The following is a 23165-nucleotide window of genomic DNA, read 5'->3' on the forward strand; positions in this document are numbered from 1 at the left end:
TGAAACAATGGTTGAGTAATGCCGATGTTCCTTCTCTCCCTGAGAGCTTTAAAAAAATACACCTGCACACTTTCTTAGTAATGCAGTTATTCAGTCATCCAATCTTTGGCAGCAGTGCCATCCTGCAGATAAGGGCAGAAGCTAAGGCTAGCTAATGTTCACATCAATCATCCAAGAGAGAGAGAGAGAGAGAGAGAGAGAGAAAAAAAAAAGCTTTGGTGTGATTGTTGTAGCCAACTGTGCTGGTTTCTGAAACTGCTGATCTCCTGGGAATTTTTGCACACAGTCTCCCGAGTTTAGTCAGAACGGTGCCAAAAAACGATCTAGAGAGCAGCGGTTCTGTTGACTGATGTGTCTTTTTGACGAGAAAAGTCAGAGAAGGGGCCGGTCCGGTTCAAGTTGGCAACAAAACCTACAGTAACTCAACATAACCAACCATGTGGCGCATGTCTGCAAGGGCAAAAGGCCACAGTTCCTCTCGTGTCAGCTATGAATAAAAACCTGAGGCTACAGTGGAGACGGAAATAGCAAAGATGGACCGTTGACTGAAAAATGTATCCTGGTTTAATAACTCTGGATTTCTAATGAGGCTGCAGATGGTAGCTTACGTATAGGGTTATAGGTATGTACAAGTATATACATGTATCATACATACATACACATCTAATTTGCATCCAAATGGTGGTAATATGTGTTTATTTATACCTTGAGTGTGTATTTTTGCCTGTTATATTTTATGCATTTGACTTCCTCTCGCTGATGAGGTCAAGTAATTATATTGCTTTATATATCCTGCCTGTAATATATTGCTTTTTAAATATCATGTTTCATCCAGTTGTCACATTATTATTGTTGTGTGTTATAGCTAACCCTAAAAAATTTGCTATAGTTCCTAGAAATAGCTTTAGAAAATCCCGGCACAGAAAACACCCAATCCCCTCCCATGTTTTTCATTATAGTCATGCATATGCTCATTGTCTGAGGCAGCTCAGGACCAAGGCAGGGTGTCATGCCAAAGCCTGGCTTTTATGAGGGGTTTTATATTCATTTGATGATCCTGCGGGCCTCTGTTTCCTGAGTGGATTATCCGTATACGCCGGTGCTGAGCCCTTTTTATATTCAGCGCTGTGGCAGAGTCAATAAGGTCCATTCTGCATACAATATTCAAGATTATACAAGACAGACAGCATAATTCACACTCAGTCAGAATACAAATGACTGCAGACAGCGAAACAACGCATTTGAAAACAAACACAGATGATTCTCTGTGGTGGAACTAGCTCTGTCATGACCATCTTTGCTTCACTCACACGGAACAAACCTGCAGAGAATTCTTTATATCTGCTTGGTATGGAGTCCCCGTTACATGAAGTCAGGGTCTAAAATAATGCTTGTCTTTACACGGAGAGTAAGGTGAGCCTGAAGGTTACTGTATGCCTTGCTCCTTTTTTTTTTTTTTTTTTTTTCTTGTGTGCATACTTGCTTGTGCATCATTAAAATGATGTGCAGAGTATATCAGTGATGCGTATAATTGCATTAATGTATTCAATCAACTGCTTTCACTTTCAGCGACCATAAAAATTGCTCTCCATGGGATGGATCGGGAGATGAGAGAGGAATACCTGGTGGTCATTCAGGCCAAGGATATGGGAGGTCACATGGGGGGCTTGTCTGGCACTACGACGGTCACCGTCACACTAATGGACATCAACGACAACCCGCCGAAGTTCTCTAAAAGTAAGTCATTTTGCAGACTTAAATATTCTAAATCAAATTACGAGGGGGAAACTAAATTATTGCTGCTCTAAATGAGAGTAAATCAGATTGGTAAAAACTGGGGAAAATCCATTTTATTTTGTAAATTGTATCAAGCAGGCTCCTCAGAGAGGTAATCCTCCCGCTGCTGTAATGACAAATTAAGATGCAGTGCTGTACATTTTCAGTCACATTTGATCAACAGTTCTCCAAAACCAAACAGCTACGTCTCCTCTGTCCCAGGTTTGTACGAGTTTGTAATCCCTGAAGACCTGCCGCTCGGGACGATGGGAGGCAAGGTGAAGGCCAATGATAGAGACATCGGTGAGAACGCCAAGTCATCCTATGGCATCATCGAAGGGGACGACCAAGGCACGTTCGAGATTGTTACGGATGCGCAAACGCAAGAGGGGATCCTCCGACTGAAAAGGGTAAGACCCAGAAACTCACTGGCTGTCCTTTCTCCTCCTACGTTCTCACATGAGCCAACTTGAACATTACCTGGAAATTACACAAAGCAGTTTAAGAGAACACTAGAGGGCCTATTCCCCTGAGTAGCCCTGGCGCTAAAGCAACGTTTCATTTGCAAAATATATTTCTAAAACATCTTTTCACACAATTGATCGCACTGGAAAAAATGTCAGAATAAATTCTACCATCACATCCACGTTAAATAAATCAAATAAACATTTCTAATGCTGCTTTTCTGTGTGTGGACAAATAAATATGACACATGGAACGTAAGAGGAGTTGCTGAATTACTATTTTTCTTGCTCTTAACATGATCTCATTTTCAAATTAGCCTTAAACAACAGCAGCTTAAAGCAAATGGCTGTACTGTGTATTGCCCTCATTCACACTTTGGTTACTCACACTGCCACAAGAGCAGATGGACACGACTTAAAGTTGCCTGTTGTTTCTGACAATGTTATAACACTCACATTTGAGAGGTGAATTCTTTTCCCTCTTCTTTGTTCAAATTACAACTTCATCACAGCAGTTCCTGGGTAATTGCCTTGCTCAAGGGTCACTTTAGCAGTGGTTGTTCTGAAAAAAAAAAAAAAAAAGACAATCAACATAAAAACTTGTTTATCAAAATTTTTCAGGTACATCGTCCTGAGGCAGACAAGCAACACTCTTGTCACGAAACCCTAATTTTTGCTTTTTGCCTTAAGACAAACACATTAGCACTTAATGATACAATGTGATGATGGCGATGCAAGTGTTGGAATTAGCAGCGTTGTATTCATCGGTTAATTTCAAAAGTGCGATAGAGGCTAAGTAACTCGCTTTATTGCAAATAATGAACATAGCAACTCATACTTATGTCAGGCTCTCACCAACGCAGTGCGGATATTTCCTACAGGATATAAGCTGTATTAAGTTTAAGCAGAGCTATCATTGCTTTTCTGTCGACAGCAGAGCGTGCAAGCCTCAATATAACAGTATGTGTAATTTACATTTGAAAACGGCACTGCATTTTAATACAACTGTGACCTTCATTGAAGTTTAGACAAAGGACATCCGCGACGATTCAAACTGAGATTTGAACACGTGCTATCAAAGATGCCACAGCACATGCCATTATATATGCATGTATTCTGCATTCTATATACATCTATAAGCTTTACTTGGAAGAGGATCTTTGCATATGTTGAATCACAACACATGATTGATAGATGGGCGTTCTCACTGTCTTGAGTCGTGGTTGGTTCGGTGTCTGAAGCGAGCAGCCATACATCACTCAAATATGGAATGCTATTGTGTTGTGATGTAAAATGATATTACCCCCAAGGACACACGGTGTGACTTTGTCAAAGTGTGAACAATGAACTGTGTGGGAGGTGGAATGTATAAGAGTCGTGGCAATCTGCCGGGGAATACAGTTCACTGCCACTAAAGAAAACATCAGTGCCAGAGAACAAACTCGACGCAAAGTCATAAAACTCCAACTGTTGACAAAGCAAATGTCAAATGTGTTAGTCTTTTTTGGCAACCTCCACTTCCGTGCCCCGCAGAGAGCCTCCCTCTTTCCATGTCTGCTCAACTTCCTCTCTGTGGCCCTGAGTTGGCCCAACCCCGGGCCCCCGGGATAGATGATAATGTACTGGGAAAACAGCAAAGCATTTGCTCAGCAGTGTCTCCAGATAAAAGAAACAGTTGATATTCATATTTGTCTTTTGTTCTACATCAGCACCGATCGTATCGAACAAACCAGGGTGACAATAGACGCTGAAAAGATTCAGTGTGAATTCCTCCAAAGCACCCTGTCCCCATTAACAGCGGTACATCTAAAAAAGAAGGCAGTTTTTTTTTTTTTGCACACACAGGTTTCACATTGTATGTGCATGTGGCGAGTCTGCAGCACGGTGCATGTCATTTTTCATTTAGGCACACGCGTTAACTGATGGAGGCATCCACGCTGCCTCTGTGAGACAGGCGTCTCAGGTGTGTCTATTTTTCACACATCACACAGCCACAGTAAAACGGACAGTAAAAAATATGATCTTTCAACACAGTTTCAACATCTGAATTTGTCACATAATGTTATGTAAACACGACACATCTTGGTCCCGATTCAAAGTAAAAGCACGCAGCATTTCGGTCGCCCTCGAATCCCTATATATATCTCCCTGTGTGAACAACAGAGCTGCGTGAAACAAAGCAGATTAGATCAGCGCTGCAGCCGCCACGCTCCGCACGCGCATCCAGTGTGAACCCGGCCTAAGACCCTTTGCAGCAAGGTTAAAACATATTGATTTAACTGAGCCTGGAGAGGCACAGACCAGCGCAGAGATTCTTTGCTGTTTGGGTTTTAAGCTTTTTATCTGTCAGGCCCCAGGCCCGTCAAGGGACGTTAGCGGGACTCTGAGCTCTGCAGCCAACGCTGAGAGTTGAAGTCTCTTAATGGCCCGTGTACATACTGATGTGATGCTAATTTTGGAGAGAGACCAAAGAATGATGTAGTGCGGGTGTGGTGTGGGACATGACAAGGGGAGGGGAGGGGAGGGGGGATGTCCCTTTGTCAATGAGTGTAGTGGACATCTTATTAGAAGTTTAGCATCACTCAGTTAAGTTGTTTACACTATGCAACATAGCTCAACTGCTGCTGCACCATGCATAGAAATAGAAGTGGATTACTTATTTATTTAATGTATTTATTGGATTAATAATGTGGATGGCTCAAAATGTATCTTGCCTGCTTTATTGTTGCTTTATCTGGGTTTATAATTGATATTGAAAAATATTTTTGTCCCCAACTTAACTTGGGCCCATTCAAATAGCTATTTTCCAATTGTTTTTCCTCAAACCGTCTTAGTGGATTTAGTGTAATTAAATGTGTCAGCACTAATGTCAGGACACTGGAAACAAATGTAATGAGTTGCTTCTACATGCTGTCAGGTCTGGGTAAAAATTTGACCAGTCGCAAGCGGAGAGATGTGAGCCTATATTCTCGAAAGAAAGAAAGAAAGATCCAATGGCTCGAGGTCTGGCCACACTCTATACTTTGCCAACACAGACAGTGTGATCAGAACGAAAAGGAAGGAGTGAAGGGCGGGTTGGGCGTCGGGAGCGAAGCGTAGGGGGAGGATGAGGAGGAAGAAGAAGAAGGGGAGGTTAATAATGAAAGTGTTCCAAATAGCTTCTCTGAGCGTAGAGGAGTGGGGCTTGGAGAGGCTTCAGGGGCTTAGGTCTGTCTTGTCCTGATGCCAGGAGTGTGGGAGTGTGGAAATCGAAAGCCTTAGGTCGTTGCCCCACCAACACCCACTCCCGGCTGCTGATATAGTCTCAACAGCTGAACCCCCTGGACTCCCCATCCACTCGTGCACCTGCCCTCTCTGGCCCCATGAGCTTTCAGCACTGATCCTGTCTGACCTCAGGGACAATTTCCCCTTGCCTGCTGACTAAATACATTTCTTGTTTTTGTTCCTCTTCCTTGTCATCCTCTTTCCCCAAGCCAGTTCCCATCCCCTCAAGCGGCAAAGGCCCACTTTTGATTTCCCTATAAATCCTGGTTATGGAGTGAGGTAGTGACTTGATCCCATTATTCTAGTAGTCTGAGAGCAACCAGAGGTGATACAGAATGAAATTGTGACAGTCTGGGGTGTCCTCAGAGATGCCAAGAGAGTAAAATTCTGACTCTCCTCTTTCTCTTAAATATTAATGACGAGCTGTCTTTAAAAGAAATATGGCAGCATATAGCACGTGAAAACAGGGATTAAACAGATATGTCAATCACGTGGCGACATGTCGTGAACAAAATGTGTTTATTTCTCACTGGGAAATTACACTATTCTTTATCGTCCTGAATAAGTACCTGTTCTCATTTATTTTATGCCACCTGGTTGTGATAGCGGGATGAAAGCCCTGATAATCGACTGTCACAGAGAGTATTAGCAGGGAGATTTGTGTTCTTTCATGCCGATAAAGACTGGGAAATATTTACAGGTTGTGCCTGTCTGAAAATTACAATTATTGTGACCAACTGATTAAAATGAAAATGATGATAGAAAATGAATTTGGTTTGCGGCAACAAGGCAGATCACTGTCTACAACAGCGGCTGTTTCTTCGCATTCAAGTGTAAAAAAACATTATGTATCTGTAAAATCAAACTAGTATATAAGAGTTTCAGCATAGAAGCAGATGAGAAAAAATGTTTGTTATGCATTGCTCTGTTGTTTCCATTGTTGCAGCTGATTGAGGTGAAAAGTTTAAAGGTGCATTATGTCATAAATCCAAAGCAACAGGCCATAAAATCCTCCTAATATGTCACAGAGACTCAGGAATAATATTCATATAACAAACTGAACTCACCAACAACAACAGTACAGCCAAAATATTTGCCTTAAAAAAATATTTTGCAGACTGCAAATCATGTTTATGTTTTGAAATCATCGTTTTGGAATGTGGCGCCACCTACCGCCGTCTACCAATCATTGCAGTCAGTAGAGTCTCAGCTGCCGAGCAACCACGGGTTGCCAGTTACGTCAGAAAACGAAAACTAAAACACCTCGGTATTTTGAATTTGAATGTAGTAACCGTTTTTGGCCACATTCTTACATATTGCACCTTTAAATACGTAATCCAGTGACTAAGTATTTAATTTCTTATAAATGATTCCACGACTGGTAAATTTAATTATGTAAAACATGCGGCACATCACATTAATCCATTCATCATATTTCATGAGTTGATCAAATGTTTTATGCGTGAAAGGTACGGACATCCTTTCCTGTAATCTGGAACAAATGAAGATCATCTAAAAATTCTACATAGCTTACATTACTTGTGCATAATGTGCTAATGTGTCATTTTTCTCCGTGCCCCCCACACACACAGCCGTTGGACTACGAAAGCAAGAGAGCCTACACGCTGAAAGTGGAGGCCACCAACCTCCGCCTGGAGCCGGGCAGTGGGCCGTTCAAGGACACAGCCACGGTAAAGATTGTGGTTGAAGACGCCGACGAGCCCCCTGTTTTCTCCAAACCTATGTACTCACTGGAAGTGAACGAGAACGCCCCCATCAACACAGTCATAGGGACGGTCACCGCCAGGGATCCAGATTACACGGCAAGCCCTGTCAGGTACGAAAATGAACACAGTTAAACCGTGAGCTACTGAGAAAAGTTTCACTCTGCTTCTTTTTGCTCTTGACTGTACATTAAAAAACCTTGAAGAAATTGAAAGAAAAAAAAAAAAAAAAAGAAGCTTTTATCTGTAACACCAAGAGATGGCGGACAGAAAATGCAAACAAATGGGACTTTTCAGGCTGCAATGACATGTTTTAATAAAAGATTTGACACTGAGACATGCAATTAAATCCATTCAAGCCTGGCTGTGACCTTTGGAGGCTGTAGTATTCTCTTTGTGTCTGTGGCAGTGAGGAGGCAACTTGATGATTGCTCTTATTTCCACAGATGTACTTAAAAAGAAAGATTATACAGGAGAAGGCAGCGCAACTTTTCTTTTTCACCGCGTTACAAGGCGCTGCTATATTATCCTGATGTGTGACTCATTCTTGGAAAATACCACAAGGGCACCTTGAGGATAGGTTATACAGGCAATTTCTCTCCCTCCATCTTGGCATTTCATTAATCCTCTAGCGACTTGCTGACCGCATTCCCGGGACAACACTCAACAGGTTGTGTGTAATTGCATGGCGAGCAGGGAGCAGACTGGGTTTCATAGATTGGCTGAGGCTACAGAGCAGGCCGCCTTTCACGTTACATTATTTTTTTTCCCCTTGTCTGGTGGCATCCTCATGTTTAGTGATGAGATTGCCTGGAGGAATTGAGCCCAGAGGTTGCATCATGTCTGTCCCCTTTTAAGGAGAGGAATATTTCATATATTTCATGTATAATGACATATTTGACTCTTCTCTGTTCTTATTCCATGCCCTAGTCCCCTTTTGTCCGCGGAAGCAAAATTGTGTTTTAGAGCGAACGAGAGAAGTGAATGAAATCAGTTTCAGAGAAACCGCATTTTCCTCTGAATGATATGCAGTTGTTCCATGTAGATTTGCCTACTTTCTTTTTATGCGCCACCTTCAGTACATTATAGTTGGAGAGAGAGAGAGAGGGAGCGAGAGAGCGAGAGAAAAAACATTGACTAAATAATGAATGAGTGTGCACCCAGATGGTAGCACCCTGCTGACACGATCTTTTCACACATTTGCTGCTATGAAACTGTCCAGGCTTCAACATCCTGTTTGTGGCACTTGTAAAAATGTTTTGAGCATGATAAAACGAAAACTACGTCAAAAGCACTGCATCACATAACTTGAAGTTTTGGCAATTTGTGATCGAGTTTCTTTTCTTTTTCTTTTCTTCTTCTCTTCTTTTCACTTTCCTCAGGCTGTTCATTCATGCTCGCTTTGTAGTTTATGCAATCATTAATTTCCTAATTTTGTGGAGACATTTTCTCTTTTTTTTTAATGTTTTTTTCTTAATGTTTTTTTTGCCCAGGAGAAATTGTTGCTCATTTTCTTTGTGACCGTCAGGCACAAAAGATACACTTTATTAACAAAACATTTTTTATTTTTTTTAGGAAATGTGGTTAAGGAGCTGTTAAGATTTTCTTTTAAAATCAAGCCCATTCACAAACTTTGCATTTCATTTTCCAAGTTGAAGATGTGGAATTAAAAATGAGGCTACGTGGCTAATAGAATAACTAGTTATACTATATTCATCTTCCAGCTTCTGTAAGAAACACTGATACTGATGATATGTAATGCCTGTACGTAGATAAAACGCAGAATCAGACACTTGCCGCTATGTATTTTGTAAACACAAATAACGTCATCTCTACGATTTTCTCTCTTGACCAAAACCCACACCAATTCCCAGCCGGCCTCCTGCAAATCTTCAAAATGAGTATGATCTATCATGGACGTCAAGTGTTTTCTTTGTCGGGGGATGAGATGAAACAAGCTATTGTCATGGAGGGCTTAGAATGATGTATCACCCTCACCAAAGACCATTTGATTTTACTTCCAGTCATGGTTTGTATTAGCCTGTAACTCTGCAAGGCTTTTGGGTGATAAAATGATTATGTCTAAAAGATTTTAATCCTCCACATATACTGGCTGACAGAAGGCTGTAGCCCCAGAAATGCCTCTTACAAGATCAGAAGCATGTTGTAAATAATGTAGACTTAAAGACAAAAATCTTCACCACTCAATAAACCAAAGCTCTTCTACTTTAAAAGCTGTGTTTGTCTGCAATGCACATGGGATGGCAACTTATAAAATTGAGTAACACACCATTTTTCAAATGAATATTATTTCTAATATTATTTCCCTTTTTGTAAACTCTAGGAATGTAGTTTTTCACTTTCTAATTGCTGTTTATAAAAATATATATATATGTATATATATATATGTATATATATATATGTATATATATATATATATATATATATATATATATATATATATATATATATATATATATATACAATTATCTGACATGATGGGACAGTTGTAAATGGAAATTATCTACCAATTCATCTGTTTATCATCTTTGCTGCATCTCTAAATGCATAGTGGGGGTTTTCATTGTATAAAAACAGTATTTTTTTTTTTACTGTGAAACTGATGCAAAGGCCGTTACATTATTAGATAAATTATTTGTTCCCAAAGAACGTTGTTCTATACACTTGGAGTAGCTGTAAATTATACAAATCAAGCCAAGTGTCCTGCTCTTCCTTTTTCTTTTTTTCTCACCTCGTGCGTAACTAGTTTGCAAAGGCTGGATCTATAGGAGAGCAGAGGCAACTGTAAATATAAACCTGATCACCATGAGCTCTCAAGTCGATGGTTCTGATTAGACCCCTCCCACACATACACACAACCTCCAGACCAACCCGGAGTAGAAAGCCACTCGGGCGTGAGCGCTCTAGTGGGCCTCCATGTCCCATGCACTCAGGAGACACACAGACCCTTAGCTGTACTTATCCAACCAACAACATTTCAGGTGCACTCCATGAAACACTGCTTCAGTATTGCTCCTTTCTGGAGCCTGTGCTCTGTCATTTTCCACCTGACTGATCACACATACAGTAGAAAGTGATGTGACATCTGGCACTCACGGCAGCCGTCTGACCGAAAATGGCTGAATTTCACGAAATAGGGTGTGGCTGTATTTGTATTTCAACATATCATAAATGTGACGAGCATTACCAGAGAAACTTAAACACATTTTGGATTATTCCCCTTTTAATTATTGTATTGCTGAGCACATCTGCAGGGATGCAATGCATCTCTGTAAAAGCTCGTTTGTCTCTGCAGGCTTTCTTGTTTTAGCGCAGATGACATGCTGCAGGAGGACAAATGAAGATGCAAAATTCCAGGAAACCAAAGATCCTTTATGCTGCTATTCACACTCTTTTGTCTGTTAAAAAAAAAAAAAAGTTCTCAAACAACAATAAAAAAAAAAAAAAAAAAAAACTATGTGTCAAAACACCACTGGTCAGCATTCAGGGGACGGAAAAAATTAGTTCCGCATCAATGATGCTCCCAGTAGAGTTACTGACCTAATAACAAGCAGGAATGTCACTGACAAATTTTATTCTCTGCAGGGAGAGGAAAAAAAATGAGCTTTTTCACCTCTTCTTTTTCAATTCATGCAGATGCGTTTAACCACACAGACAAACACAAAACCCAGCACCCACTTTCACATATAGGCCTACGCCTACGCCTACACATCTGCACCAGCCTGCCTGGTATGTGTGGTTGAAATACATATAATGGTTAGTAAATATAACACATTTGTATTGTTTCATTCAGTGAAACTGTTTTCTAATTTATGGCGGGTGTCGCTGATGTGGTGTTTGCTCACTGACATGAGACGTTTGGTCTCAAGGGTAAATTCAGAGAGAAACTTTTCCAGTATCCCACAACGTTTAATCAGTCAGGAGTCAGAACTCCATGAAGATGCCGTCTCTTTATTTGTGAGGTTAGGCTGTAACAAAGATTGTCCCCTGCCCCTGATGTTCCTCACCTCTACTATACATCTCATGTGTGTCAGTTCATCTGCAGTTTGACCTTGTACTTCTATTTAGCTCGCTTCAGCTCCTCATTCTTTGACTTTTGTGTTTCCTGTACATTTTTTTTTTTCTACCGTCTGCCTCACCTGTTTACAAGAGCATCCGTGAGAAACTGAATCGGAATGTTATTTACTGCTCCTATCTGCAGTTTGGGTTCTGAAATCCTTTTTTGACCTACATCCACTTCAGAGGGCCCATAAATAAAGGCTTTAGGGATGCTTTACATATGGTCATTCTTCTGGATCTTACTCCTCTTCTCTTTTCACCATTTTTGGTCCCTACTATTGTCCAGTATCAACAAAACAAAACAAAATCAGGTCTTTACCTTCTTTACTTTTTACATAATGGGTCATGCATATGGAGTTATGCTAAATGCTCACAACTGCAATTGTGCCTTCTGGGGAAAAAAAACAGATTTCTCTCTCTCTCTGTCTCTCTCTCTCTCTCTCTCTCTCTCAGATGTAAAGTTCTAAACATTGTGTTGTACTAGTTAACTATTCTATCTCACTGTCAGACAGTTTTTTTTTCCGACTGGGAAAGCAACTTTAACTGCTCACTCTTCCCACCAAAGTCCACAGAGAAAATCTGCATGTGTAGTTTGCGGAGACGCGTAATTGAATGGTCCTCACGTTAAGTGGCACGTTTTCCCCTGTGTCCCTAATGGCAGCCATGTTTTTAAGTGAGAGCATGGATCGATCTGTGCAGACAATCACATTTTAAAAACCTGAACTATCCCTTCACATGTGTCTGAAAAGAGGAAATAATCTCCTCGATTACAACCGTATGCTCATCTTTATTTTTATGCACAGATGATCCCCTCTCACACTGATGCATTTTGGGTAGCATGTCACATTTGTTTGATAGTGAGGCGAAATATGTCTTAGATCATTCGGCCGACACTCGTCAGTTACTCTGCTGTAAAATATTTGGCACCAGCAGCGTCTAAGTGATGTTCAACTGTTAGACTGAGGTCAGTCCAATGCCATTTAGAGGCTTGTGAAAAGTAAAGCAAAGTCGCTGCGAGAGGAGACACGTGCGCGCTCTCACTTGCACACATCCTCAACATCACACTCTAAGAAAAAGCTGCACACGCACAGCGCTGGATATCGTTTTTTTTATTTGCTTTTAATTCTTTTCACATCACGTTGTCAATTTGAGTGACAGGTGGCAGAACATTTCAGGGTCTGTCTCCTCGCTTCCACGTGAGGCTGTCAGAGTCTGACTGGGATCCACTCTGTCTGCAGGAGAGAGGCTAGTCCCAGGTGGTTTGCTGCTGTCTGCCTGTCTTGAAAGTGCTCAGCGTCTGCAGGGCAACAGAGAAATAGAGAGAGTGGGGGGAGGGGAGGGTCCTCATGGACGTCTCCCAGCCCAGTGTCTAGAGGATTTTACACCATTTCATCTCAAAAATGAAAATGTCATGGCTCGCTACATCTTCCCAACAATTGGAATCTGGGCCAGTGGTTTATTTATTTCATTCCCAACCAAGCAGCGCTCTCCTTCATATAAATTGTTGTTTTTGTGTCTTTGTCTTTGGCTCTTTGTCTGTCTTTCTTTTTCACCTCTCTCCATCCCTTTCCTTTCTGCCCTTCCTCTTCTTTATTTCGTATAAATACTCCAGGGTTCCTGCCAATAGGTCTGTACTGATAGGGATAAGCGGTTCCACTGGAGAGACCCAGGGTCTCATCTAGGAAGACGGGGAGTCCGTGTCAGAAGGGTCCCTGGTGGCTGAGGGATGTCTGTGCAGGGCAGAGGGTGTGACAAAAGAAGAAAAAAAAGAATTGACAGGAAGAAATCTCTGGCAGAACCAGACTCAAACATGTGCATCCATCTGCCTCAGCCGGTTGGGGTGAAAGGAGAAAATGGGGTAGAGAGGAGAGAAAAAGAAAATGAAACCCAGCTAGACCCAACTGATAGATTTCATGAGGAGAAGTAAAATATTAAGTTAAGTTATAAGTTTCTTTTATTTCGTAAAAAGGCAAGACATTTCGAAGGGAAGATGTGTGTGAGAGAAGGAGGGAGAGAGAAGATGAGAGGCAGTAACAGGGACAATTTGTCCTGGAGGTTTGGAGACACTTGTGTGGCATGTGGTGTAATTAGCTCATGTGAATCATTGGGGCTCTGTGTGTTGGTTGAGTAGGATGTTTGCGACTCTCACACGTCAAATCTAATGAAATGAGTGAAACCGAAACTGACCCATGATGACGGCTTCTTTTTTAGTCTGTTTTGTGTAGGCTCATCACAAGAATTTGAGATGTGCTTGTCGCAACATGAAGGGAAGATTTCACAGGTTCAAGTGGCATGTTCGCTAATGGAGTTTTTTTTTTTTTTTTTTTTTTTTTTTTTTAAACAGAGTAGTTTCTTGTTTTGCAGCTGTATTTTTGAGACAGTAAATACATCAAAAATACAGCATGTCACAGGTGGGCCACACAAAAAATAGAATCAGGAATTAATTTTTTTTTTTTTTTTTTTTGAAAGTGTGTGTTTTAATCACTTCAACATCAAATTGTGTTACTGACAAGATGCTATATAAGTTGCTCATTTGTCAAAGGTCAAGCAAGGTCACACGTAATGCTTGCTGGTTTATTTCAATCACATCCACCAACCTCCTCCTTTCTCTTTGACACAATGCTGTCCTCACTTAGTAATTCAAAGCCTTTGGGAGCCATTGAGTGTTGACATAACCCAAACAGGGTTAACACCACCTCATCTCTCACCCTGACATAACATGCTCTTGCTGTCTTTTTTGCAGGAGGGGGGGGTGTCACTATGATCGTATGGGGCTTTAATGTCTCCCTGCTGCTAATGTGCGGCCTGTAATAGGTTCCTCAGATGTAATCATTGATTTCTGGCTGTTTAAATGTGCATTAATCTCGTGGTTTCTATCGATGGGTAAGGTCCCGTTAGCCACAACACACACAGGGGACTGCTAAAGACGCTTTGCTGGTGCCATTGCTAAAGTTTTGGGTCAAATGTATCATGATCAGTTGTCTTTGCAGATACTTCATCGATCGGCACACAGACCTGGAGAGGCAGTTTAACATCAATGTAGACGATGGGAAGATCACACTCGCCAAGCCGCTGGACCGGGAGACAGACATGTGGCACAACATCACAGTAACTGCCACAGAAGTCAGTAAGTAACTGGAAGACTGAATTATTCTCCCCCTGCTGTGCATGCCCTTCCATGTGAATCGTAATGTCCTACTTTAAAAAACCAACACATTGTTCAAAATTCATTGGCATGCAAGTTTTAAGAAAATTGAGAACGGCAGGAACTGGCGACCTGTCCGGGGTGTACCCCCGCCTTTTGCCCCACGTAAGCTGGGATTGGCTCCAGTGGCTCACAAACCTCGTGCGGAGCATAAAGTGGTAGACAATGGATGACTAGATGGAGAACTGCAGGAGGACGTGTACAGCCTTCTTTCTCTGATCGACTCTGGAGTCAGTCAAAGGAGTCTCTGACCCCTCTGCTCACATAACTCTGTTCAGTATAGTATTTTGTAAACCAGCCCTTTTTATTTACTTCAAGATTGTGGCACAAACAATAAGCGTTTGAATCCGCAGAGGCACTGTATGCGTTAATTTGCTGAGTTTTGATTGAATTAAACAGCTCAGTAGTCAATTTGTACAAGTGAAAGAACATTAAGATGTATCAAATAAACAGTTTTAAAGACATGCTCTAGAGTGGATTGCTCCAATGCCAGCATCCATTACAGATTAAAGAACATCTGCGAACCACAAAACTCACTGACTACGTGGAAAATCTTGCCAGCAGAGCTACAAACAGCTCAAACCATATGTAAGGCTTTATTTGCATACAGATTGTTTCAGGGGGACTGTATGTTGTGATAAAGCTTAATGTACCCCTTGAGGCTATTGGAATAGAAATTTACACAGCTTGTAACTTTTTTCCATGTCCTCCTTGTCTCTCTCTCTCTATCTATCTCTAACTCCATTCTTCCTCTCGTATCAATCCCTTTCTCTTCTTAATCATAGTCAACACACATTAATTGTCCAAACAAATGGAAGCATAAACACTGTCGTAATGTGTCGGCCATGCAGTACAGACAAATCCCTCCATCACTGCAGCCCCGATGGAAGATTTGAATGTGTCTCATTTGATAAGCTGGGTGTCTTGTCATGTCTTACACCCATACATATAAAATGCATTTGCATGCCTCTTGGCAAAGTAACTGCGTCTGCAGATAGTGGCATCTCTGAGAGCACCTAATAGGAATTTTCCAAAATAAATATGGAAGTTTTGCTTATTCTTCACGGATGGGGAGGGGGGAGCCAGTGTGTTCTCTGGCGTGAAGAGGAATAGATGTGTTCCCAGTTCTATACCGATGCCATTTGCCACCCAAACAGATATGCGTTCTGCTGCCTTGCATCAGTTGACATCTGACTAATCAGATTCTATTCCCTGTCTGCTGCTGCTGCTGCTGCTGGGGGAAAGTCACTTTTGCAGGAGGTTGGTCTCTGCCTCGTGCTCTCCATCTGCCCTAATCCATCTATGCTGTCTATCAGACTGTCAATTCCCACTCCCTCACTGCTTACCGCTTTTTCAAACTGTCCCCAGGTCTGCTCAAGGTCTTGAATTTTCTTGGGCATCTTGTCCTCCATGCAAAGCATAGGGATATATAGTAAAATAAACAGTGGTCCATGGAAAAGTGGTATTTTCAGGCAAATACAGTCCTCTTGGCCAGAGGCAAATGTAGACATAAGTCCAAAATATTTTTTATAAACCTATACACAGTGTAACACATAATAACTATAATACTTATATAACAGGATGGAGAATAAGGGAAGTGAAGGCTTTGAGTCCTCACTATACTTGCTGTCAATCACAAGTCATTATCCCTCTTGTAGGATAAAATTATATGAAAGAGTCAATTAAATAAAAAAAAAATATAAAAGTATTCTGGTGCCACAGTGACATGGCTTTCTAAGTAGCATGGCTAATGCCAGATCTGGATCTAGGTCTGGAAAGGGTGCAGTCACTTCCCAATTCCGAGAAGCATGACCAATGGACTTAGATCAAAATGCCTCTGTCCACTGTCAGACCAATGATCCAGATGACATATTATGCAGAGTGAAAGAAAACGTGTCGACATACAGTCTTGTAGTTTTCTCGAAACAATGGCAATCTAGTAATGGGGTCTAACGACTTTTGCCTGGGGGAGCTCTGTGGAGCAAGTTGCCTAAAATGGAAGCAACAGCCAAATCGGAAGACAGCTGCTCTTCTTCCCTTTTTTCGGAGACTCTGTAGTTGGCCAAAAGGGCGTCCTTGCCAGATGGATCTACGGAGTTAAAAAAAAAATCGCTGGCAAATTCGGTTGGGTTTACCGAGGCCACTTTCTAAGGCCAGATAAATGGGTTGCTTAAGAAGCTGGCATCAGGAACATGCTCATAAATACAACAGTTCACATGGACTCTTGAAAGGGACTGTCAATTACCAGCGATGAATAATTCCAATCAACATCTAATCTAATTAAATTGCCTTTTATTGTCTTTTTAGACTTCAGTTACCAACGACTCATTAATATGCATGTTTAACCCTCATGTTTTAAACATTACAGGGTACAGGGGATTTTCAAAAGCACTTTGAATGGATTTTTTTTTTCTTTTCTTTTCTGTTGCCTCGAATCCTGTTTTGCATCACTGATAACAGCCTGTAATGTCGATTGATGTGGCTTATCATCTGTCCCTCCATCAGTTCAGGAAATTGAGAGAGAAATAAAAATGGAAAAACAAAGGAAATTAAAACTAGGTCACATAATTTACCTGAAATTCCATGTGTAACCCTGTTGTTTGTATTGTTTTCTACAAAACATATATTTTTGCTAACTCACCGTTCTCTCTCTTGTTTTTTTATCTATCTATCTATCTATCTATCTATCTATCTATCTATCTATCTATCTATCTATCTATCTATCTATCTATCTATCTATCTATCTATCTATCTATCTATCTATCTATCTATCTATCTATCTATCTATCTATCTATCTATCTATCTATCTATCTGTCTGTCTGTAGGAAATCACAGTCAGATATCAAGAGCAATTGTGGCGATAAGAGTAATGGACATAAATGACAATGCCCCTGAGTTTGCCACTGAATACGAGGCCTTTCTGTGTGAAAACGGAAATCCCGGACAGGTGAGTAATTCATCACTTTATGTTGTCCTCTCTCCCTTTCTCTCTCTCTCTCTCGCTCTCTTCTCCCTTGTAATGACTAGCCACAGTGAATTATAGCCTATTTATTTCGCGGGGAATCTACAGAGGTGGGAGTGTGGTCCTGTTCCCTGCAACAGTCCTCCCTTGACACAGTGTGTCCAGAGCAAAGGGGAAATGAGAGCAGTCAGGATTGATCAGAGTGGATCATAATTCAAGACTGCCTTTCATGTCTTCCTCCAGATGGCACAATGAGTCCCCTAGCCAAAAAATCCCAGATAAGTACTTAGCATTCTCATTTTCATCAATCGACCTCATTCACTGGACCTGTGGTCATACAATAGCGACTATTGTTGAAACTGGGAAGGAAAAGTTGGGAGGGGGTGGAAACGGAGAAAACTGTCCTGCAGGTCCTGAATTCTAATTTCCAATCAATCATAAAGACATACAGCACGATAAGACCTATGAAGACAGGTTAACAGATAGAGCCAGGAGCTAGAAAGTGTGCCAGACTAGACAGGACCTCGTTGATAATAATCTCAAACTCCAGGAATGAATAGAGCGTATATTTCATCAGGTTTTTATCCAGCCAGTTTCACACTGAGGCAGTCTCAGGTGGCAAAAAATGAAGTAATGAATAGGCTGCCTCCTCTAATGGCTGTGAGCTCTCTTCTGTATAACTTACTGTCTCTGTTTTCATCACAGGTGATCCAGACTGTCAGCGCGGTAGACAAAGACGACCCAATCCAGGGCCACTACTTTGACTATCGTTTAGTACCCGAGATGCTCAACAATCCCAATTTTACCATCAAAAACAACCCAGGTGAGAGACAAAAAAGAAATGCAGAGACGCAACTGTTTTGTGACAGCTTGACTCAAGTTTCTGTAAATTCCTCCAATGGCTTTCCAGTCCAATATCTAACCCGCGGCATGTTAGCAATACTGGAGATGAAATCTGGTGGCTCAGTGTAGCTCACAATTAGCAGATGTGAAATTGTCTGGACACCAGCTTCTTTTCACTCCCCAGTGCGTTTTGAAGGAAACTAAATGAATGGGATCCAAATGGCTTTTTCGTGGTAGTCTTGTGGCTCAATGTAGGATGACTTCCTAGGAGCTTTTGCAGCCTGGCAGATGGTACTAAATTTGTCTGCTAAATACTCTCATTGGTTTGTTTGCTGTTTTTCTCTCATCTCAATCCAATTCCTCTCCTCCTGCAATCCTTTCCATACCATGATCTGAAGAGCTGTGTTCTTCATGGTGTTGTGTAATATTTCCAGTTTAGGTCAAAAACTCTTCATATGGTACAAGCCTTCTGTTTTTCAACTGAAACCCTGCAGGCTGAGTAGAAAAACACAGTTTTTTTTTTAAACACAATTAAAAACAACTTTTGAAATAAATGCATAACGTGTGTAAAAGTGTGTAAAAATCACATGCAATACAAAAATTTAGGATTGATTTGAAGATGATATCTTCACACCACTTGTTGTAAAGCCCTGTCGGAGAGTTTGGTGACAAAAATTAGAGGCTGGTTATTATGCAAGAAAATAGCTGCATAATCTCACACTTAACAGCAGTGGACCAGCCTGGCAAACATGATTTATTTGTCTCACACATAATGCTAAAATAAAAAATCATGCAAATTTAACAATTTTTGTAATCCATGGTTAACTTTAAAGAAGAAATAACAATTGCCCCTTAGTTTATCTGATTGGGAACAAATTGCAGCATTGTCCAAGTCATTAAAAGAGATGGGTTTTACAACTGTAGCCCAAGTTGTACACAGGGACCTGACAGAGACTAATGCGAGCAAAACTTTAATACTTAACTACATACTACTTTCTAATTGACCTCTGTATTAGTCTGTGATTTCACTGGTGGCACAATTGGCCATTGTTTCACATACACAAAAGGGATTTATTTACTAAAAAAATATACTATAAAGGCTTTCAAAAACATTTTTAGGAATTGTGTCAGTATCATCTCAGTTTTCAACCTACAAACCAGTCCCTGACATTCGGCAAAAAAAAAAAAAAAACAGTCAACAATCAATAGATTGTAAGTGGTTTATTCATTATTCTGTATCTCTATGTCCTTTGCAGCTTTTAGGCTACATCATGGTTCAGATTTGGGTGAGAGTTGGTGTCCTGTAGACCTGTTATTTAGAAATATAGGCTAACCCCAGCTTCCAGGTTAGAGGCTCAAGAACCAAATTAAGATTTATTAATACACTGTTTACCCTCATTAATAATACATAAATAATAATAAGTTATTGATCGTGAATTTTGACTCCAAATGGGAGTGCTTTTTATGATTTTAGCTGGTGTTAAGGGTACTCTTGTGTGAGACCAATTATTTCATATTGATTTCCATTTTTAATGCGTACGCAATGAATAATTTAACACTAAAATAATAAACATGAACAATAAAGCAGCACATATTAACACAATGCAGAAACACCTATTGTGGTCAGTGTTTAGAATGGTAATGCAGATGTAAAAAGGAAGTGTGTGTGATACAAATCTACCATTATATTGGTGAATATGTTAGCGCTTCTTTCCATGCACTGTTGTAACGTTATTGGCATCAATTAATGCACTATGTGTAGTCACTCACATCATCTTAGGAGGCTTCAGAAGTTAACAAAGTCTGACTGTCACTTCTGCTGCCACTGCTGTCATTTGGAGCCTCCCACTTATTAAAGTATTCATCACTTCACTAACATTATGCAAATGAGCCTTTGAGTTTTCTTACAGGGAGAATTAACATTTCAATGTACACACTGTTTTCATCAGCATCCATCAGTCAATGAAACATTGTTCATGTGCCCTGATATATAAAAGATAATAACACAGGGGCCATGTAACTCGACTTGACTTCATTCAGTTTCATTTATATAACTGCCTCTTCAAGAAGCAGGAAATGTTTATTTCTATTTTTACCACCGACACTTGCCAAAAAAAGGGGAAAAATGGCCTGTATACGAGAAAAAGCCCTGGTGTTTTGCTAAAGTATAGTCAATACTTGACCACTCACTATGCACTGCTGAGTGATCCGAATGAAATGGGACATATCCGAGAGTACTACTTTGTGGCAACGCTCGTAAGAAAATATACCCGAGCATATGTTCACATTATTTACAGATTGTGCAAAGCGTCCAATTCTCTCATGAAGCTCTCTCCACCTTTTGATTGAGATTGCGCTGTCAACAGATGTTTCAACATGACCCGTCTCTCTTTAGTGCATCACCGGATCCGTTTCCCCTCTTCTTGACAGTTGCAACCTCAAGCAAGAGTGATCAAATTTAGACTATCAGGAACCGTGCACATTTTCCATAAGCTCAGCAGGAGTAGATTCTCAAGGGAATGCAAATGTTTGATAATATGAGCAGGGTAAGGAGAGCCAGCTAATGAGTAGACAGCTTCACAGAAGTGTCATCAAAGAGCAGCTGGCACCTTTTCTGGGCAGAAATGTGCCATCTCCTAAGTCAGTGTCACCTGCCAGGCGCTCTTAATTTCTCGAGCTTTCAAAGGCCACAGAGAATTTGGACTCGCCCTTCTTCAGAATTCCTATATTGGGGCTGTTGAGAAAATGGAAGGTGGCTGAAATCAATAGGATATGAAAAGTAAGTCAAATCACTGTAGACAATTGATGTGAAATTAGTTTACCCTTATGCTGCACCGATCCTCACGAAAATTGAATAAACGGAACTTCAGTCTGTTGCCAGCATGAATAGTAATGGTTTTTTCCACATAAAATAAAAAAATAATCTTTGCCTTTACCTCCCTTTGACAGACAATTCAATCAGCATTCTAGCCAAACATGATACCTTCCGACGGCAGAAACAGGAGATGTACTTCCTGCCAATCATTGTGACGGACAATGGGAATCCACCGATGAGCAGCACCAACACTCTGACCATTCGAGTCTGTGGATGCAGCAAGGACGGCATAGTGCAGTCCTGTAATGTGGAGGCTTATGTCTTACCTATTGGCCTTAGTATGGGAGCCCTCATTGCCATCCTGGCCTGCATTATACTGCTGTTAGGTGAGGTCTTTTTTTGTACTGTAACATTGTCATTGAGGATGAAAATGTGCATTATCTTACCTTGATGTCTCGACGGAAAATCAAGCTTGACCAGATCTTTTTGTGTCTTTGTTTCCTTTTTTTTTTCTCCCTTCCTTCCATTTTTCTGTCTTTCTTTCTGACAGTAATAGTAGTACTATTTGTGACCCTGAGAAGACACAAGAACGAGCCTCTGATTATCAAGGATGACGAGGACGTGAGAGAGAATATTATCCGCTACGATGACGAGGGAGGTGGCGAGGAGGACACGGAGGCGTTTGACATAGCCACGCTGCAGAACCCAGACGGCATCAGTGGCTACTTACCTCGCAAGGACATCAAGCCCGACCTGCAGTTTATGCCACGGGCGGGCCAGCAATCGGGCCCCAATGGCGTGGATGTGGACGAGTTCATCAACATACGGCTTCACGAGGCAGATAACGACCCAACAGCGCCACCTTATGACTCCATACAGATCTATGGATACGAGGGTCGTGGATCCATTGCTGGCTCACTCAGCTCACTAGAAACTGCATCATCAGACTCAGACCAGAACTATGACTATCTCAGAGAGTGGGGGCCACGCTTCAGAAGACTGGGGGAGCTCTACTCTGTGGGCGAGAGTGACCGCGAGACCTGACCTTTGGTTTGTTAGAGAAAAAAAAGACCTTTGCGATTTGTTTTTTCTGTCTGCATACTTGTGTATTAAATGCTAGGGGGTTTGCTGGCTTTTAGGAACAGGTGTTTAAAAACAAACAAACAAACAAAAAAAAAAAACAGTTAAAAAGGGAGGCCAACTTTTTGTATTCTTATTAGAGTGATAGCAGTTGTCATCTACTACGTCAAGCGCATTGTAATTGTTGAGCCAAACAATGTCTTTTTATTAGGAGATCTATGATTCTTGTGGAGTGTAACTTAGATTCCTTTGTGGAGTGTCTAGCAGTATTTTGGGTGTTAGTCATTTGCTGTGACTGCCAGTAGCAGAAGAATCCTGGGTTCGCTGAAAGTTGCCCAATGAAGTGAAATGATGGATATTTTTGGGTTCTCTCAAGCTTGAGTGGACATCATACTCCATTGCGACAAGGGCAGCGAGCTGGACTACTAAAGGAGAGCAGGAGCTGCAGAAGGACTCTTGTTTCATATCTTGCTGCCGAAGCCACACTGCTGATTGGTGAGCTGAAACGAAACGATGATAAAAGCAATATATGGTCTACATTACAATGATGAATGTATGGATGATTGAAAAAGAGCAAAAAGACAAAAACCAGTATTGGCTTTAAATGGCTTTGAATTTGTTATCATTTGATACAGTATGTTCTCTGGTGGCAACATTTATAAACTATCTAAAGCCCAGAAGAGGCTTGCTTTATACAACTCTTTGTATTTACATGCTACAGGTGTGGGTCGCAAGTGTTACTAGCCTATAAAAGACTGAGATGAAGACAAAAAAGAGAAATGTAGAAACTCTGAGGCCTTCTTTTTACAGAAGCAACATTAAATACAATTGTAATCTACTGTTTTTTGACAAGAGATGTGTTGATTCTTCATTATTGTTCTATGAGTTTTTGTATATTTGTTCTTAAATCATTTTTTGTGCTGACAATTTGTGGTGTATTTAGATTATTTC

At 40.9% G+C, this 23165-nt stretch overlaps 1 protein-coding gene across 1 annotated transcript in view; it reads left to right on the forward strand.

The window, feature by feature from the left end:
* The window catches only part of cdh8 (cadherin 8), a gene marked incomplete at both ends in the record, with an annotated part of 79591 nt that extends 57413 nt beyond the window's left edge, over window positions 1–22178 (forward strand). Inside the window, 8 exons of the mRNA XM_083901272.1 lie at window positions 1570–1737; window positions 1999–2186; window positions 7097–7341; window positions 14299–14435; window positions 17340–17461; window positions 18182–18299; window positions 21269–21520; window positions 21685–22178. Of these exons, the coding sequence (XP_083757398.1) occupies window positions 1570–1737; window positions 1999–2186; window positions 7097–7341; window positions 14299–14435; window positions 17340–17461; window positions 18182–18299; window positions 21269–21520; window positions 21685–22178 (1724 nt within the window). The remainder of the gene's footprint in view (window positions 1–1569; window positions 1738–1998; window positions 2187–7096; window positions 7342–14298; window positions 14436–17339; window positions 17462–18181; window positions 18300–21268; window positions 21521–21684) is intronic.
* Window positions 22179–23165: the final 987 nt, after the last annotated feature.

The sequence above is a fragment of the Microchirus variegatus genome (assembly GCF_963457635.1).
Source record: "Microchirus variegatus genome assembly, chromosome: 14".
In the NCBI taxonomy this organism is placed as follows: Eukaryota; Metazoa; Chordata; class Actinopteri; order Pleuronectiformes; family Soleidae; genus Microchirus; species Microchirus variegatus.